Source organism: Bos taurus, chromosome 8, assembly GCF_002263795.3.
Source record: "Bos taurus isolate L1 Dominette 01449 registration number 42190680 breed Hereford chromosome 8, ARS-UCD2.0, whole genome shotgun sequence".
In the NCBI taxonomy this organism is placed as follows: domain Eukaryota; kingdom Metazoa; phylum Chordata; class Mammalia; order Artiodactyla; family Bovidae; genus Bos; species Bos taurus.
Window position 1 is genome coordinate 84,768,079 of NC_037335.1, and position 20,001 is coordinate 84,788,079.

Genomic DNA, 20,001 nt, shown 5'->3' on the forward strand with positions numbered 1-20,001 from the left:
GAGGCTTCTTTCAGGGTAACCAGATCCGTAGGTCCGAACGCGGCCTCCTTGAGGTGACCGGCTCCGATAGTGGACGGGGACAGGGCTGCCTGACCGGCTTCCGGGGATAAGGCCGTCCCGGGGTGGCCAGATCCTGGAGCCTGGATGTGGTCCTCGGTGACCAGCTCTGGGATACCAGGAAGGGGACGAGATGAAGCTACCGCCCGACATCTCCTGGGAACTCGCGCAGGCACAGCTGCGTCCCTTGGGCCCAAGGGCTCCTTTCCCTGGGCTGGGCCTCGCGGACTCTGCCAAGGCTGGGACCGAAGTTCGAAGCCGGAGTCCGAGTGCTGCGCCGCCGGGAATCTGCCCCTCTTCTGGTTACCGGCCCCTCAGTTCGCAGCACCGCCTCTTCCGCCCCTTCCGCCGGCCCGCGTACGTCAGCTGGCGCCGCCCCGCCCCGCCGCTGCCCGCCCGCCCGCCCGCCCGCGCGAGGCCGCCTCAGCTTGGCCTGGGCCTGGAGCGGCGCACGGCGCAGGTCCCTCCCCGCCATGGCCCTGGGAGGCGGCAGCACATGGCGGCCGCAGCGGCCATGAGCGCGCCCGCGGCTCGGCCCGGCCCCCCCTAGAGCCCGCCGCCCCGGCCCCGGCCCGCGCCACGGCCCCGCCGCCCCCGGCCCCGCCGCCCCGCCGCCCCGCGCCCGCCGCCGCCGCCGCCATGGGCGTGCAGGGCTTCCAGGACTACATCGAGAAGCACTGCCCGAGCGCCGTGGTGCCGGTGGAGCTGCAGAAGCTGGCCCGGGGCAGCCTGGTGGGCGGCGGGCGGCAGCGGCCCCCGCACACGCCGCTGCGCCTGCTGGTGGACGCCGACAACTGCCTGCATCGCCTCTACGGCGGCTTCTACACCGACTGGGTGAGCGGCGGCCAGTGGAACCACATGCTCGGCTACCTGGCCGCGCTAGCCAAGGCCTGCTTCGGCGGCAACATCGAGCTCTTCGTCTTCTTCAACGGCGCGCTTGAGAAGGCGCGGCTGCACGAGTGGGTCAAGCGGCAGGGCAACGAGCGCCAGACGGCGCAGCAGATCGTCAGCCATGTCCAGAACAAGGGCACCCCGCCGCCCAAGGTCTGGTTCCTGCCGCCCGTCTGCATGGCGCACTGCATCCGCCTGGCGCTCATCCGCTTCCACGTCAAGGTGCGGCCAGCCGGGCGGGCAGGCGAACTGGGGTCCGCGTGGGCCGGGGGCGGGGTTGGAGACTGGGGCCGGGCGTAGGTCTGCGTGAATTTAAGGGGTCGCTTGAATTTAAGGGAGAGTGGGTCGGGGTTAGACTAGAGTTTGGGGGACCAGGGATGGGCCAGGGGTCTGGGCCTGAGTCCGGGTTTGGGGTCTGGGGCCAGGGTCCAGGCCTGGGTTGGAGTCTGGAATTCGGTTGGGGTCTGGGCTCTGGGCAGGCCAGGGTCTGAAGTTGGAGCTGGGTCGGGTTTGGGGGTCTGGGCGCGGGGGACCGCAGGCGCCTCTCTCCTCTAGGTCTGACCTGCTGCAAAATGGACGCGCCGCCTGGAGCCCGGCCGGCTGCCGAGTGCCCGGGGTCTGGGAACCTCGGCTGCACCAGGCCGGCCGAGAACCGTAGGACCAGCGGATAGCTGCAAGCTTGGAAGGTGCAGTGCCACTCGCGGAGATCCCGAGTATTCCTCCACACTTTGAAGCAGGCATATTACTAACCTGAACTTTTACGAGACGCCTTTTTCGATTTTGGAAGGCTTGAACAGCAACAGGTTTTTTGTGGGAGCAAGTGAACTAGATGGCGACAGGAAGGGGTCTCCAGCCACTGCCTACTGCTGTCACCCCGGTTCGACCTGGGCAAGGTCTGTGGAGTTGGTTTTCTATTGAGAACGCAAGGCTAGGTCCAGGTTCCCAGTAAGGTAACAGTTTTTAGAGAAATTGTCGGGTTTTTGTGTGTTGGATTTCAAAGAATCATAGTTTGACATGATTGACATGATGGAATATTGTCGGTGCTACGATTTAGTCTGCGTGAAAAAGTCTTTGGTTCTGTGTGTCTCATGTGAAAGGAGTGGTCCAGGATCAGGCAAAGTCAGTGAATCAGAGTTTCCAGGATTTATTTCTCTCTGCACAGTAAGAACTCCACCACTTTGGGCTGTGCACTCAGGTAACCAGAGCTTTGGCTGTCCAGCATTCTGCTCTCCTTTTGGCAGAGGGCTCCTCCCTGAACTCAGGCCAAGGAGTGCTTCAGGACCTAGCAGCTAGGGCAGAGATAACATGCAAACCAGTGACCCTTGACTTGAGTGTTGATTGCTTCGTTTTTCATCGTTCTTCGTTTACAGTTCTTAAATTCTTCGTTTTATTTTTCTGAGTTTGGCCACTCTGCCTTCCAATGTGCTTATTATTCCTTTATTTCTGCTTGAACTGTGTTTGATCCCAAAGTTTGTGAAATTCGAACTTCCTGACTGCTCTTGCCTGTGCTGAGATGGTGGTGGTTAAGCCTAAAGTGATAGCGGAAGTCCCACCCCGATCCTAATGCAATTGGTGACAGGGTTTCTAAGTCTGCGGGTCGAGGCTGCTGGAAAAGCTGCTATTGGTCTGTGAATATGGCAGAGACCTAGCCTGCGTCCCTGGGGAAGATCGGGTGAGAGCAAGGGACTGCTGTTGGCATTTTCTGCCCTGGAGCCAGGGCTCTCTGAGAAGTAAGACAGTGTAATTCCCCGGTGTGATCCACCTCCAGAAGATGCTTTGAGTGTTAACACTTTTGTCTTGTACAAAGATGGAAACTACTTACTACTGAAAAGACGATGAGCTTTTTAGTCAAATGGCTTTCCAAGGAACATCATAAATTTTACTTAGGATAAGATTCAGTGTTTGAACATGGTCTCTATCTTTTGAAAGAACTGCTATCTACTTTTTTAGTTGTAAAATTTCTTGATATTTGTCTTTGCGCCCCTATAAATGTCTCACCTGCTAGGTGCTTAGAATTTTGAGTAAGAAACTAGAATTAAGATCATTACTTCCATTTAGGTTTCTGGACTCAAGATATAATTGAGTGTATAATCACTTTGCTTTAGATAAACTTTGAATTCCTGATACAGAATCACAATATAATGTTAATTTTACAGTTTAATATAGTAGTGACTCAATTAATTCTCTGGTGTACACTTACCAGGCAGGCTCACCTTTTTGGAAAATGCCTAAGAAATTTAGCTGCTAAAAATTTCTCAGCAGCCAAATGAGAGGTCAGGAAGTTTTGGTATAGTGATCTGAAAAGAAAAAAAAAAAGCTTTCTGTTTCCTCATTGAAGAATCAACTACTCTCCCTTGTAGACTGCCCTCTCCTTTTCAGATGTAATTCTGATAAACTTAGTTACCTGTTTCTAAAGTCAGCTTGAGAAAAGGGTGCAGAGGAAAGTCTGCCATAGGCAAGCGCACCATTAATAGCAAGAAGTGACACTTTACAAGGGAGAAGATAGAAAATGCTATAAAAAGCACACGTAATTCTGAGGCATCTTTAGAAACAAATGAAACAACCCTATGTACTTCAGTAGCCCCTGAGGGGTAGTATGGTTTACTCCATGAGGATGGTTTGGGGGAAAGTGTATGTTCAGCATTTTCTAAGGAAGTGAAACAGCATATACTGTTTTTTAGAAAAATGCCTATTAAAATGGTTAAGTGAATTAAAACCATGATGGCATATCACTACATACTTGTTAGAATGGCTAAAATAAGTAATTCCGGCAATGCCAGAATGCTGGCAAGAATGCTGAGCAACTGGAATCGTCCCACATGGCTGGTGGGAATGCAAGATGGTATGCCACCCTGAAAGATAGCTCCCTTAGTTTCTTATAAGATAGGTTTACCATAATGATCCAGCAGTTGTACTCCTGGGTGTTTTCCTAATGAAACTATTATTCACAGAAAAACTATACTTGATTGTTCGTAGTAGTTTTGTTCATAATAGCTCAAACTGGAAGCAACCAAATATCCTTTAAGAGGTAAATAGTTAAGCGATGGTACCGTGCAGTACTACTTAGCAGTAAAAAGGGAGAAACTACTGATACACACAAGGAAGCCAGGCTCAAAAGGTATGATTCTATCTGTATGACGTTCTCTTGCAGATAAGGCTGTAAATGGGGACCAGATGACAGGTTACACGAAGATGTGAATATAAAGGGACAACAAGGGAGAGCTTTTTGAGGTGATGGAACTGTTCTGTAGCCTGATGGTTGTGGTGGTAGCATGGTTTTAAAATTGTAGAACTATACATCAAAAGTAAATTAAAGTTAATTTTGTTGTATAATTTTTTTTTAAATAAAAAAAGGTTAAGTAAAAATTGGCAAAGCAATTTACACAAGCATCTTACTGTATATAATGTTGGGCATATGAAGCATTTTTCTTATAAAAATCTACCATTGTATTGACCTCCAGGGTTCTGTAAACTGGCAGAAAGGCTTAATTTCCTGTCAGCTTTGCTTTGAGAAATCTTTTTTGGCTTAGAGGAGTATGTCTTCACTAGAGTAATAATTGTATTTCTTTAACCATTAGAAGTTGGCCCACACATCAGCTAATTTTGTTCAGGTCATTAAACTGCCTGGCCTGAATTTGGCTTCTGTTCGTTACGAGGAGCATTTCCTCTTGTGTGCCTTGAGTCATCATAACCTTTGAAACTTAGTGAGGACTGATGTTTACTTAAAAATCTTGGTGGCATTAAGTTCCTGGAACTTTCCTAAATGTTTCTTCCTCAAGACTTGTGGTGGTGTTGGTGTGCAGGTTTATAATGAAGTCCTTGTGTATTCACTGAGATCTCTCGTAAAGCCAAGCTGGTGTTTTAAGTCACTGGAAGAATGTGAGATTAGGCTGTGGCCTGAGATCTTGTGGTGATGCTCTTTCTTTGTGTCCTTGATGGGGGTAGAGGGACTACTCTGTAGGGCTCCAGTTCCATGCTAGGTTCTCTCTCATGGTGCTGTCTCTTTTAGCCCTCAGTGTTTTGTTGCTAATTTTATATGGCAAGAAATGGGATTGCTGATTGAGCAGTGTCTGGGGAAAGGTAACCAGTAACCTCTTTAAGAGGGAAGTAGTGTGCTGAAGTCAAAGTTCAGTTTCATTGTGTAAGAATGCTATAGGGGTGTGCCTACCTGCAGTTCACTCTCAGGTCAGATCTGATAGCAAAAATGCTTTTGCTAGATAGCACAGTTTCTATCCAGGAGACACTGAAAACTAGCAATATACTTTTATTCTTAAAGATCACTAAGCTCAACATTCAGAAAACTAAGATCATGGCATCCGGTCCCATCACTTCACGGGAAATAGACGGGGAAACAGGGGAAACAGTGTCAGACTTTATTTTTCTGGGCTCCAAAATCACTACAGATGGTGACTGCAGCCATGAAATTAAAAGACGCTTACTCCTTGGAAGGAAAGTTATGACCAACCTAGATAGCATATTCAAAAGCAGAGACATTACTTTGCCAACAAAGGTCCGTCTAGTCAAGGCTATGGTTTTTCCTGTGGTCATGTATGGCTGTGAGAGTTGGACTGTGAAGAAAGCTGAGTGCCAAAGAATTGATGCTTTTGAACTGTGGTGTTGGAGAAGACTCTTGAGAGTCCCTTGGACTGCAAGGAGATCCAACCAGTCCATTCTGAAGGAGATCAGCCCTGGGATTTCTTTGGAAGGAATGATGCTGAAGCTGAAACTCCAGTACTTTGGCCACCTAATGCGAAGAGTTGACTCATTGGAAAAGACTCTGATGCTGGGAGGGATTGGGGGCAAGAGGAGAAGGGGACGACAGAGGATGAGATGGCTGGATGGCATCACTGACTCGATGGATGTGAGTCTGAGTGAACTCTGGGAGTTGGTGATGGACAGGGAGGCCTGGTGTGCTGCGATTCATGGGGTCGCAGAAAGTTGGACATGACTGAGCGACTGAAGTGAACTGAACTGAATTGATCAGGGAATACTTAGAACTCTAAGTTGACCACATTATAAGTCAAACCAGCCATCCATTTAAAATACTCATTTAAAATTACCTATTTTCTTCAAGTGTGCCAGTTTGGTGACTGGTTTATTTCATTTAGCCTAATGTCTTCAAGGTTCATCCATATTATAACACTGGGTCAGAAGTTCCTTCCTTTTTTCTGTCTCTGTTGTGTGGATGAACCACATTTACGTCATGGATTCTTGGGTTACTTTCCCCTTGGGCTATTGTGAAATAGCCAAGTAAATAGCACTGATGAATAGTGCTCCTGTGAACACGGTTGTGCAAAAATCTTTTGGGAGTCCCTGTTTTCAGTCCTTTGGGATACGGACCCAGGAGTGGGATTGCTGGGTCATTTGGTATTTCTATGTCTCAAGGAATCACCATACTGTTTTCCACAGCAGCTCCCTATGTATATTCTATATATCATATATTATCATAGTAGTTTTAGTTTTAACGTTAATGTGATCGCTACATTATTCAGCAATTTTGCTTTCTTTATAAGTATATAAACAGTCTTTTCCTGTCTATACTTACAGTTCTGATTCTTTTTAATGCCATGGTGTTCCATAATTTATCCATCTCCTACAAATGGTATGATACATATGCTTGGTGGGTCCAAGAGTGTGCACATTTTAAAAGCCTTACAAAACTATGGAGGTAACTTTGCCAGACCTTGAGATTTTTCAAGAAAGTCAGAAGTCCAGATTTTTATTTGAAATCATCCCATTTAAAAAAACACCTTTGAGCCAAGCAAAATGTACTCCAGGCTAGATTCAGCTCTTAAGACACCGATTTGTGACTTTAAGCACTGATATTTATCAACAATTACCACCCATTTCTAAACCCCCCCCCCCCGCACCCCGCTTCTGGCCTTTTTTACGATTAAAGTTAGACTTATCAAAGCCCACTGCCTCTTCCCTTCTGCCTTGCTGAACCCTTTTTGTTTATCAAAGCACTTCCATTTCCTGGAATGAGTTGCCGTTTCCTTCTCCAGGGGATCTTCCCAACCCAGGGATTGAACCCACATCTCCTGCACTGCAGGAGGATTCTTTACCACCGAGCCACCAGGGAAGTCTATATGTGCATAGTATCAGCCTCAAAAGAGATAATATTGGGGTTTATGAGAAGAGTATATAACAGAGAGGGCTTCCCTGATGGCTCAGTGGCAAAGAATTGTGGGTTCAATCCCTGGGTTGGGAAGATCCTCTGGAGAAGGACATGGCAACCCACCCCAGTATTCTTGCCTGGGAAATCCCATGGACAGAGGAGCCTGGCAGGTTACAGTCCATGGGGGTCTCAAAAGAGTTGGAAACGACTTAGCAACTAAAAACGAAACTATGCACATACTTTTTCGGCTTTTGAGAGATTCCAGTGCACCCTTTTACTGTTCTTAAAGACATGAGCAGCTAGTTTAGCTAGTTTTATATACTTGGAGATTATTTCTACAATATCCAATTCAGCACACAAACTGATTATTTTCATCTCTCATCTGGCCTCAGATTACTCACCTCTAGTGACTGTTGTAATTTCACTTTAGCTACCCTGGAGTTTGTTCCCCATGATTATCAGGAAGAATGATAAGACTTCAAACTGCATGCTCCCCCGCCCCGCCAACCTGAGCACTACTGATGTATCCTTCATTCTTTTTTCACTTTCCACAATTTTTCCTTCTCCCAGTCTGTTCTGGTTTCACTTTTAGCCCTAACTGGTTTGAACCTCATGGTTACCCACTTCAAAGTTACACTTAACCACCCTAGAATCATCTTTGGCATTTTTATCATTCCATCCTCCACTCCCTGCAGTATGACACGTCAGTTCTAGCCCAGCAGCCTCTCACACTTTCTTCCTCGTTTCTAGTATCCCCAACATGTGAACTCACCAAATTTACCGAAAAGGCATAAGTCCTTGCAAACGTGCTGGTGGGTTGTAAAACCGAATTATTGGGTGTTTATTGGCATTTAAAAAGTTGACACAGAATAAAATAGAATAAAAAGTAGAATACAAGACATATACTAAGGGTAAGTATCATTATATTAAAGTGTGTCTTTACTGTGGGTGGTCTCTGGATCGCCTCTGGATCTGACTGGGCCCCCACGCCTGGTGTCAACAGGGGAACTCCTCTTGTACACAGTGTCAGAGCAGCCTGCAGGGTCGTCGGGTGAGTCACTCTCCTGGCAGTGACTAGAACGGAACCCGTAATCCAAACCACTATTTAGGCTTTTAGACCCTCCTGCAGTCTGAGTCCATTCTACCTTCTGTCACATTCACAGTTCTTCTATTATACTTTTAAAATGCTCCCAACCAGACTGTTCACTGTTTCCTGACTGATGTTGCTCCCTCTTGTCTACCCCACTTTTGCTTGTTAGAATTTTACTTCTACCACAAAGCCCATCTCAAAAGCTTTATTATAGCTACCTGTGTATGTATCTCTCCCACTAACTATAAGCTACTTGAGACTGGGGACTAATTTTACTCCTCCTTTATGTTTAGTATAGGCATTCAGCTTGTTAATCATATATTTGCCTTGTTCTATTTATATAGGCAGACGAATGTAATTATTTTCTTTTAAAACCTGGATCAATGGCCATTAAGTAAGATTTATTTTCTCACCTTAAATTTCTTATACTCTCTTTTCTGACTTGTTCCCAATGATGATTTACTCTCCCTTTAGCAAATATTGAGTGCCTGTTATAGGCCAGGCATGGAGGAGTGAATATAACAGAAACAAATGGAATTCTTTAAGGCATTTAATGGAAGCTGGGGCTCCTTTTCCCCAGTCAGTGTTTGGAACTTTCTTGGATGCCATAGGACAGTCTGTTTAGTCAGTGAAGAGTAGTGAGTGGTTCTCAACTGGGGCTGAGGACTGGTGGTTTTGATAGTGTGTAGAGACGTTTTTGATTGTCACAACTGAAGGCATTTCAGCTGCAGGCTAGGAATGCTGCTAAATGTTCTACAATGCACAGTTCAGCCCCGCACTAAAGAATTGCCCATTCCCAAATATCAGCAGTGCCAGTAGTAGGAAATCCTGGTGATAACAAGTCAGAGAATTCTAGGCTTTGGGCCTTAGTGAAGCCATAAAGTGTTTGAAACAGGAAGAGAAGTAATTAAAAAGAGTTGCAACTTAGTTTTCTAAATAAGATACATAAATATACGTACCTTCTCTCTAATATATTTCTAGACCCACGTTTTGTTTTATACAGTGAGAATTCATACAGTGGACAGGAATTAATTAAAACATACTACACATTCCAGTCTTAGTATGAAATTGACCACAGGAATAAATGCCTCGTAATATGAAGAGGAGTTGCTTTTTTAAAAAGTTGAGATGTAGTGGGCATTCAGCATTATATTAGTTTCAGGTGCACAGCATAATGATTCGTTATTTTTATATATTTTGAAATGATCACCCCGGTAAGTCTAGTTAACATTCATCACCATACATAGTTATTCTTTTTTTTTCTTATGATGAGAATTTTTAAGCCTTCTCAGCAACTTTCAAGTATACTCTGCTTAGTCTCTCAGTGGTGTCCGACTCTTTGCAACCCCATGGACTGTATGTAGCCCGCCAGGCTCCTCTGTTCATGGGGATTCTCCAGGCAACAATACTGGAGTGTGTTGCCATGCCCTCCTCCAAATAGAGATGACCCTTGAAGAGCACAAGTTTGAACGGTGCAGCTCCACATATATGTGGATTTTTCCTCAATAGTAAATATTACAGTCCTACAACCAAATCTGTGGTTGGTTGAATCAGTGGATGCAGAACCACGAATGGAGGACTAACTATAAAGTTATACACAGATTTTTGACTGTGTGGAGAATTGGTGCCCGTAAACACCTCCCTCCTGGTTGTTCAGGGTCAACTATAACTGGAAGTTTGTCCCTTTTTATTTCCATTATCTATTTTCTCAACCCTTACCCTAGGAAAGTGATGCTTTAGGATTTGGAAAGTTAATTTTCCAATGGATTTATAGAAAGAATTTTATAAATAGAACAATTAAATGTATTAATCAGAGTTCAGATAGAAATACTCTAAAATCCTGCAAATGTCTCTGTATGGCTGACATTGTTTGTTTTTAACTTATGTTTATGTTTTCCCAAAGAGTCTGCCTAACAACAACATTTTCTCTAGAAAGTCCTTTGATGAATGACCACCATTACGCAGTCCCCTTTGTGAGACAGTGTTAGCAGAAAGATGGTAGAAAGTTTGTATTCAAACCCAGAGTCTTGTCATTTCCATAGGTAAGTAGTCTCAGCTTGGTTACCTGGTGCAGAGGCTTTATCTTTGAGTAAACCCTTTATGCTGCTTAATTTAGGAGTCATGTTGAAGAATAAAAGGGGTGACTGCTTAGGGTAATTGGTTGAAGTTAGCCATCATTTCTCCCTTCTTATACGTGACTTCTATCAAACCTTGTTTCTAGGCATCTTAGAACTAGTGTAGAGTTGAATTTGGCACACTGATTTATCTGCAAAGGTGATGGTGAATCTGTGAAATTAAGGATCTGTGATCTAGAAGCGTGTTTCTTTTGTACCCTGGTTACTTGCCTCCCACTTGTCTCTGGAATAAATTTATTTCTTTGGAAAAATCGAAGCTACCCTGTTGATATTAGGCTAAGTATTGTGGGGAGATATACTGAAAGGGATATTACTGGAGGGTTGAGTTTTCATGGCTCTGGAATGTACTGTTCATCTCCATGAGCAGGAGTGCCAGCCAGTCCAGACAAGGAGGGCCTCACTTGACTGCTTGGATAAGCATAGGCTCCATGGGTTTTCAATCTCCTGTACTTATGTGGGGGCTTCCCTCATGGCTCAGACAGTAAAGAATCTGCCTGCAGTTTAGGAGACCTGGGTTCGATCCCTAAGTTGGGAGGATTGCCCTGGAGAAGGGAACGGCTCCCCACTCCAGTATGCTTGCCTGGAGAATTCCAAGGACAGAGGAGCCTGGCGGATTCTCATACATGGGATTGCAAAGAGTTGGACATAACTGAGTGACTTTCACCTTCACTCCTGTGAACCATGCCTGTGTACTTATGTGAGCTATAAAATTTTTAAATAAAAGAGTTTGCAGGTGTCACCCCCGTAAAATAGATTGCATCAATCTGAGATTCATTTTTCTAAATTCCAAAACTTGAATTTTGATGTTCTGAAACTGGATTTTTAAAAAGAATAGTATTGCTAGGAGTTAACGGAATCATTAGATTAATATAGCAGGCTGAATAAACACTGAATACAAATGATGTTGGTATTTCTACATTCCTTTTATCATTTTATTTTTTATTTTAAAAATTTATGAAGTTTAACTTGCATTTCTTTTATGACATTTACTCTAATTTTTTTTTAAGCAGAGAAAGAAAAGAGTTTTATTTTGAATAAGCATTGAACCAGATTGCAGTTGCATCACAGACAACATGCTAAAGAGATTGCAAAGAAGAAATCTCACCCTTTTATGTAAGCTGGCAGATATTATATGTTACATATATATTGTCATTACTCAGAGGAAAGATAAAACTTCTCTTTTGACAAGTAGGAAGTTATGTCTTGGCACCAAGTGCCTAGGTTTCCTGAGAAGACAGGGAGATGGGGTGCCACTCTCTTTTTATCATTATATATTTTTATTGTTTAAATTGTGATAAGCTATGTACATAGCAAAAGTTTTACCATCTTAACTATTTTTAAATGGAATTAAGTACAAACTTTCCTTGTGTATATGCAGATGACTGATTCCAGGATCCCCCTCAGATACCAAAATCCAGAGATGCTCAAGTCCCTGATGTGCAGTGACATAGTGCAGTGAGTGCAGTCAGCCCTCCGTATCAGTGGATGCGGAACCACTTCTACACTGTCATGCAGTCGTCACTGCCGACAATCTTCAGAACTTCCTTGTCTCTCCCAAGTGAAACTGTGCTCGTTGAGCACTAACTCCCCGTTCCCCTCTGCCAGCCTCTGGCAGCCACCGTTTTACTTTCTTGTTTCCATGAATCTGACTACCTCATGCGAGTAGATCACACAGAATTAATTTTTTTTAACTGCATTTATTTCACTGAGCATAATGTCCTTGAGGTTCATTGTATTGTAGCATTTGTCAGAATTTCCTTCCTTATTGAGGCTGAATAATAATGTGTTGTGTGGATAGACCCATTTTGCTTATCTGTTCATCTGTCAGTGGACACTTAAGTTGCTTCTACCTCTTGGCTATCATGAATAATATTGCTGTGAAAATGGGGGTGCAAATATCTGTTTGAATCCTTGCCTTCATTTCTTTTGAGTATATGCCCACAAATGGAATTGCTGGTTCATATGATGATTTTATATTTTGAGATGTGTTATACCGTTTTCCTTAGCAACTGCATCATTTCACATTTCCACCAGCAGTGTGTGAGGATTCAGGTTTTTCCAAATACTCGCCAACACTTGCTTACTTCTCTTTTTTTTATAGTAGCCATCTTAATTGGTGTGAAATCATATCTCTTTGTGGTTTTGATATACATTTCCCTATGACTAATGAAGTTGAGAATCTTTTCATGTGCTACTCCCTTATTTTAAAAGAAATTGCTTTTCCTTGCTTTTAAGACCACTGTAAACAATTCTTATAGAATAACCAAGAGCTGTATAAGGTAAAAAACTTTGTTCAGCTACAATTTCAGATTTCCTGAGGAGGAGAGCTTTACTTTTAGAGACATTGCTAATGTATGTCATGACACTGAAATTGCTCTTTAAACAACAGTAAAATCTTCCACCAAATTGGCACTGACTTTCATGTTCTCACTTTTCAGCTCAACTTGTTTAGTTCAGTCACTCAGTCGTGTCTGACTCATTGTGACCACATGGACTGCAGAATGCTAGGCTTCCCTGTCCATCACCAACTCCCGGAGTTTACTCAGACTCATGTCTATCGAGTTGGTGATGCCATCCAACCATCTCATCCTCTGTTGACCCCTTCTCCTCTGCCTTCAATCTTTCCCAGAATCAGGGTCTTTTCCAGTGAGTCAGTTCTTCCCATCAGGTGGCCAAAGTACTGGAGCTTCAGCTTCAGTATCAGTCCTTCCAATGAATATTCAGGACTGATTTCCTTTAGGATGGACTGGTATGATCTCCTTGCAGTCCAAGGGACTCTCGAGTCTTCTCCAACACCACAGTTCAAAAGCATCAGTTCTTAGGTGCTCAGCTTTCTTTATAGTCCAACTCTCACATCCATACATGACTACTGGAAAAACCATAGCTTTGACTAGACGAACCGTTATTGGCAAAGTAATGTCTCTGCTTTTTAATATGCTGTCTAGGTTGGTCATAGCTTTTCTTCCAAGGAGCAAGTATCTTTTAATTTCGTGGCTTCAGTCACCATCTGCAGTGATTTTGGAGCCCAAGAAAATAAAATCTCTCACTGTTTCCATTGTTTCCCCATCTATTTGCCATGAAGTAGTGGGACCAGATGCCATGATCTTAGTTTTCTGAATGCTGAAGTTTAAGCCAACTTTTTCACTCTCCTCTTTCACTTTCATCCAGACGTTCCTTAGTTCTTCTTCACTTTCTGCCATAAGCGTGGTGTCATCTGCATATCTGAGGTTATTGATATTTCTCCCGGCAATCTTGATTCCAGACTGTGCTTCATCCAGTCCGGCATTTCGCATGATGTACTCTGCATATAAGTTAAATAAGCAGGGTGACAGTATGCAGCCTTGATGTACTCCTTTCCCGATTTGGAACCAGTCTGTTGTTCCATGTCCAGTTCTAACTGTTGCTTCTTGACCTGCATACAGATTTCTCAAGAGGCAGGTCAGGTGGTCTGGTATTCCCATCTCTTTCAGAATTTTCCACAGTTTGTTGTGATCCACACAGTCAAAGGCTTTGGCATAGTCAAAGCAGAAGTAGATGTTTTTTTGGAACTCTCATGCTTTTTCAATGATCCAACGGATGTTGGCCTTTTGACCTCTGGTTCCTCTGCCTTTTCTAAATCCAGCTTGAGCATCTGGAAGTTCTCAGTTCACATACTGTTGAAGCCTGTCTTAGAGAATTTTGAGCATTACTTTCCTAGCATGTGAGATGAGTGCAATTGTGCAGTAGTTTGAACATTTTTTGGCATTGCTTTTCTTTGGGATTGGAGTGAAAACTGACCTTTTCCAGTCCTGTGGCCACTGCTGAGTTTTCCAAATTTGCTGGCATATTGAGTGCAGCGCTTTCACAGCATCATCTTTTAGGATTTGAAATAGCTCAACTGGAATTCCATCACTTCCACCAGCTTTGTTTGTAGTGATGCTTCCTAAGGCCCACTTGACTTCACACTCCAGGATGTCTGGCTGTAGTGAGTGATCACACCATCGTGGTTATCTGGGTCGTGAAGATCTTTTTTTGTATAGATCTTCTGTGTATTCTTGCCACCTCTTCTTAATCTCTCTTGCTTCTGTTAGGTCCATACCATTTCGTCCTTTATTTGTGCCCTACTTTGCATGAAATATTCCTTTGGTATCTAATTTTCTTGAAGAGATCTCTAGTCTTTCAGCTCTATTGTTTTTCTCTATTTCTTTGAATACATCACTGAGGAAGGCTTTCTTATCTCTCCTTGCTATTCTTTGGAACTCTTCATTCAAATGGATATATCTTTCGTTTAAATGGGTATCTCCTTTGCCTTTAACTTCTCTTTTTTTCTCAGCCATATGTAAGGCCTCCTGACAGCCGTTTTGCCTTTTGCATTTCTTTTTCTTAGGGATGTTCTTGATCCCTGCCTTGTGTATGGTTTCACAAACCTTCATCCTTAGTTCTTCATGCACTCTATCAGATCTAATCCCTTGAATCAATTTGTCACTTCCACTGTATAGTCATAAGGGATTTGATTTAGGTCAAACCTGAATGGTCTAGTGGTTTTACCTACTTTCTTTGATTTAAGTCTGAATTTCGTAATAAGGAGTTCATGATCTGAGCCACAGTCAGCTCCCAGTCTTGTCTTTGCTGACTGTATAGAGATTCTTCATCTTTGGCTGCAAAGAATATAATCAGTCTGATTTCGGTATTGACGATCTGGTGTTGTCCATGTGTAGTCTTCTCTTGTGTTGTTGGAAGAGGGTGTTTGCTCTGATCACTGCGTTCCCTTGGTAAAACTCTGATAACCTTTGCCCTGCTTCATTCTGTACTCCAAGGCCAAATTTGCCTGTTACTCCAGGTATCTCTTGACTTCCTACTTTTACATTCCAGTCCTGTATAATAAAAAGGACATCTTTTTTGGGTGTTAGTTCTAGAAGGTCTTGTAAGTCTTCATAGAATTGTTCAACTTCATCTTCTTCAGCATTAGTGTTTGGGGCATAGACCTGGATTTCTGTTTTGTTGAATGGTTTGCCTTGGAAATGAACTGAGATCATTCTTTCATTTTTGAGATTGCAACCATTCTGAGTACTGCATTTTGGACTCTTCTGTTGACTGCGAGGGCTACTCCTTTCCTTCTAAGGGATTCTTGTCCACAGCTGTAGATATAATGGTCATGTGAGGTAAATTCACCCATTTCCATTCACTTTAGTTCACTGATTCCTAAAATGTCGATATTCACTCTTGCCGTCTCCTGCTTGACCACTTCTAACTTACCTTGATTTATGGACCTAACATTCCAGGTTCCTAAGTCAAATCTACAACTGGGTGTTGTTTTTGCTTTGGCTCCATCTCTTCATTCTTTCTGGAGTTATCTCTCCACTCTTCTCCAGTAGCATATTGGGCACCTACTGACCTGGGGAGTTCATCTTTCAGTGTCCTATCTTTTTGCTTTTTCATGGTGTTCATGGGTTTCTCAAGGCAAGATAACTGAAGTGCTTTTCCATTCCCTTCTCCAGTGGACTACGTTTTGTCAGAACTCTCCACCATGATCCGTCCGTCTTGGGTGGCCCTACATGGCATGGCTCATAGTTTCATTGAATTAGACAAGGCTGTGGTCCATGTGACAAGTTTGGTTAGTTTTCTGTGATTGTGGTTTTCATTCTGTCTGACCTCTGGATAAGGATAAGAGGCTTATGGAAACTTCTGATGGGAGAGACTGACTGAGGGGGAAACTGGGTCTGCTTGAAACAGCTCTACTTGAGTAGGTAGTAAATAGCCTGAATAAGTCTTACGCATCTAAAACCTAGCGTCTAGAATTCTTTGGATAAAGGTCAGAGCCTGATTTTTTTTTCCCCCCTCAGAATTTAGCTCAACTTATGTCCTCTTCTGTTCAGGTTAAGTTACATCTTTTAAATCTGGCAGTTGGTTGGAGGATGTGTCACATTATCCCCTGAGCTGAAAATTATTCTAAAGAACGACATAGGGTATTTTTTCCTTTGTGTTAGAAAATCTAAGAACTTAGGTCCTGCATGAAAAGCATGAAGAAGCAGATCCTTTCTCACAGAGCTTACTAAAAGTAAATAGTAGCTGACATTTGTTGAGTGCTTATTGTTTGTGAATGATTCTGAGCTGTTTATGTGTAGTAACTCATTTAGTCATCACGGCTACCCTCTAAGGTAGGGGAGTACTATTATTTTTACAGATGAAGAGATGGAAGTACAGGAAGTAGGTAGTGGAGTTCACCTACCTGGTGCCAGAGATACAAAACCTCACTGTACAAGTGCTTCTTCACTGGAGATTAGGAGTAAGGAACAGTGTTACTTTTTCATTCTTACTGGACTTTCCCCATAGCTGCTTTCAGCATTAATAAATAAATACATTTGCAAAGTAGCTTGAGAATTCTTTAGTCATTATTCTTTGTAAAAAATAGTGAATTTTTGATATATCTGCCTTTTTAATAATGAAAATTAAAACTGTTGAGATAAAAAGATTTACCTAAGATTCTGTGGCAAAAATATAGTAGCATAAAGTTACCCCTAGCTAAATATGAAGTACTTCATTGGGACCAAATATAGGGCGCTTTGCCAACTACTGAAGATCTTGAACATGAAGATCTTCTACTGAAGATCTTGTATACACTGTGTTTCTTGGTGACGCCGTGTTTCTGGGTGGAGAGGTGAGGTGAGATGTTTGGTGGTTCCCAGCCTGGTTGTGATACCAAAACACGTATCAAAAGTCAACACTGACTGCTCTATGCTGTGTACACAGGAGCTCCAGGGTTTCACACCCTTGATCTGGAGTCGCATTTTGATGCAGTGGTGATGGCAGCCATGGCAAAGATCAGTCAAGGCCTAGTGCCTTTTAAGGTGGTGGGTGGTCTTTGGTTCCTAGCCTGGGGTTTTCTGTAAGAAGGTATGCATAATTCCAAGTGTGGCTCACTCTGACAGGAGGCCTTAACCCCTTCTTTATCACCTGGAAGTAGGTAGGTCTCAGGGCTTAATTTTTTAGCTTATTTTATACTCTTTGGGAATCCAAATTGAAATAATCTTCCCAATTGTATTTGATAGTTTTTACTCATTTCTAAAATAAGAATTAAGAACTAGACACAGCGTGTTCATTAAACATCATGTGCCCAGTCTGAGCCAGGAGCTGGAAGGCTAGGGAATTGGAGAGACAGACAGAGGGACAGGGATAGAGCAGATAAGACGGGAAGCGGGAGAGGGAGATGTTCGGACCAGAATAGAGACACACTCAGAGCAGAAAGAACAACAGATACCTTTTAGACCCTGATTCTCAGAAGCTTAGTCTCTAGAATTTAATTTTTATTTTTAATTAAATAACTGCCTCTCAGGCTTTGTTTTGATACAACCCAGGCATTTTCCTATCTTCACCCACACCTTGCATTGAGTCTTCTTTTCATCCCATCCAATTCTCTGCCCCAGATTCTTTACCAGGCTCTTTGATGTGAGTCTTGAAGAGTTGTTCACTGGACCTCTTACAGGTATTCTTGGTTGTTGGATTTTATCCATCCATTCATAGGTTTATGCCATCTGCGTTGGGCTTTCCTACCTCCCTCAGTTGGACTGTCTGGGGACCCAGAGTTATGTTTTCATATGATAGACTCTTGGAGACTTTGCCTTTCATGCCATTCAGTGCTTTGTTCCCCTGATGAAATAGTTTAAAACAGTCTCCCAGTCTCTTGCAGACTTTTTTTTTTTCTTTTAAAAATAAACTTACTTGGGAATAATTTTGGTTTATAGAAGAGTTACAAAAATGGTACAGAGAGTTCCTAAATGTCCTTCACTCAACTTCCATACATGTTAACATCCTAGTTAATAGTTTAAAAGTATTAAAACTAAAAAAATTAACATTGGTACCTCAGATATGCAGATGATACCATTGCTAATGGCAGAAAGCAAAAAGGAACTAAAGACCCTCTTGATGAGGGTGAAAGAGAAGAGTGAGAAAGCTGGCTTAAAACTCAACATTCAAAAAACCAAGATCATGGCATCTGGTCCCATCCCTTCATGGCAAATAGATGGGGAAAAAGTAGAAACAGTGGCAGATTGTATTTTCTTGGGCTCAAAAATCACTGTGGATGGTCAGTGCAGCCATGAAGTTAAAAGATGCTTGTTCCTTGGAAGAAAACCTATGACAGACCTAGACAGTGTATTAAAAATCAGAGACATCGCTTTGCCAACAAAGGTCTGTATAGTCAAAGCTGTGGTTTTTCCAGTAGTCATGTATGGATGTGAGAGTTGGACCATGAAGGCTGAGCACTGAAGAATTGATGCTTTCTTATTGTGGTGCTGGAGAAGAAACTTGAGAGCCCCTTGGACTGCAAGGAGATCAAACCAGTCAATCTTAAAGGAAATCAACCTTAAATATTCTTTGGAAGGCCTGATGCAGAAGCTCTAATATTTTGACCACCTGATGTGAAGAGCCAACTGATTGGAAAAGACCCTGATGCTGGCAGAGATTGAGGGCAGGAGAAGAGGGCAATGGAGGAGATGGTTCGATGGCATCATCAACTCAACGGACATGAGTTTGAGCAAACGCTGGGAAATGGTGAAGGACAGGGAAGCCTGGCGTGCTACAGTTCATGAGGTCACAAAGAGTCAGACATGACTGAGTGACTGAACAACAACAAGTGTACCATTAACTGCATTATGTATTTCATTCAGATATCTTCCATTTTCCACCCGTATCTGTTTTGGATTCCCTGTTTCCTTTAGGCATCTTGTCTCCCTTGGTGACCTCTGGCTTCTGCTAGTCTCTGTGTGACCTCAACACTTCGGGAGAATTGATCAGGCATTTTGTAGGCTGGCCTGCAGTTTGAGCTGTCCGATGTGTTCTTGTGATCTGGGGAGAATGCTGCAAGGACGCAGTGCCTGTACAGTGGTATTTACAGGCATCTGCTCGGTGTCACGTCTGTTGTCCCCTTTGCTGGTTTGGTTCTTTGGAGGCTGTCATAAAGTGCAGCATACATTCAAGGGAGGGGTGGGGTTAAATGGCACCTGTTGGGAAGGGGTTTTACATTACTATTTGAATTCTTCTGGGGAAAGAGTTGTCTCTTTTATTTCATGTATTTGTATCAGTATCGACTCACGTGTTCATTGTACACTTTGGTTATACCCAGCACTACATTATTTGTTTTGTAGCACAGATTGTTTCAGCTTTGGTCATTGGGCATCTTTCAGGTGGGCTTTTGTGTGCCGCTGACATACCCTGTCCTTTGTTTTGTGATCACTACCTTCCTTCCTGGCACCACAAGGTAGATGTCCCAGGCTCATCTTGGACTTCTCTGCCCTGGCGTTACCCACTTTTTTCCCAAAGGCTCTGGTCCCTTTTAGTGGAGAATGGTATTTAGAAACCCGATTGGAGTATAGATGTTCTTTCTCCTGGAGTGACTGCTTCTTGGCTCTCTGCTGACAGATAGGAGATGTATGTGTGTGTTTATAGACCAGCCCACGTGCACATGCTTACCTCTGATGATTTCTGTGACTGTGTTGTCATCTGTGGATCTCTCCATGGCTAGCCCAACACCACAGGAGCATGCTAGCCTCCTCCCTTTGCACATTTGTAACCCCATTCTCTGACAGGGAGATACCCAGATCATCTCCCATTCCTTTACCCCAACCTGACACATGTGAAAATGGTTGCAGAGTTGTTCACCGGCACCGCTGTGACAGACAGTTTACAGTACAGTTCAGTACATTTGTCAGTTTGCATCGGGCCTAGCATTCCTG

The 20,001-nt window shown here is 43.4% G+C and overlaps 1 protein-coding gene across 2 annotated transcripts in view; it reads left to right on the forward strand.

Annotated features, from left to right (window-relative positions):
• The first annotated feature begins 482 nt into the window (after positions 1-482).
• The window catches only part of FAM120A (family with sequence similarity 120A), a 115,961-nt gene continuing 96,442 nt past the window's right edge, over positions 483-20,001 (forward strand). The window contains exon 1 of one of the 2 annotated variants that reach the window (XM_059888995.1): positions 483-1,170. In XM_059888995.1, coding sequence (XP_059744978.1) covers positions 697-1,170 — 474 coding nt within the window. In that variant the 5' untranslated portion in view covers positions 483-696. 2 annotated transcript variants of the gene reach the window in all.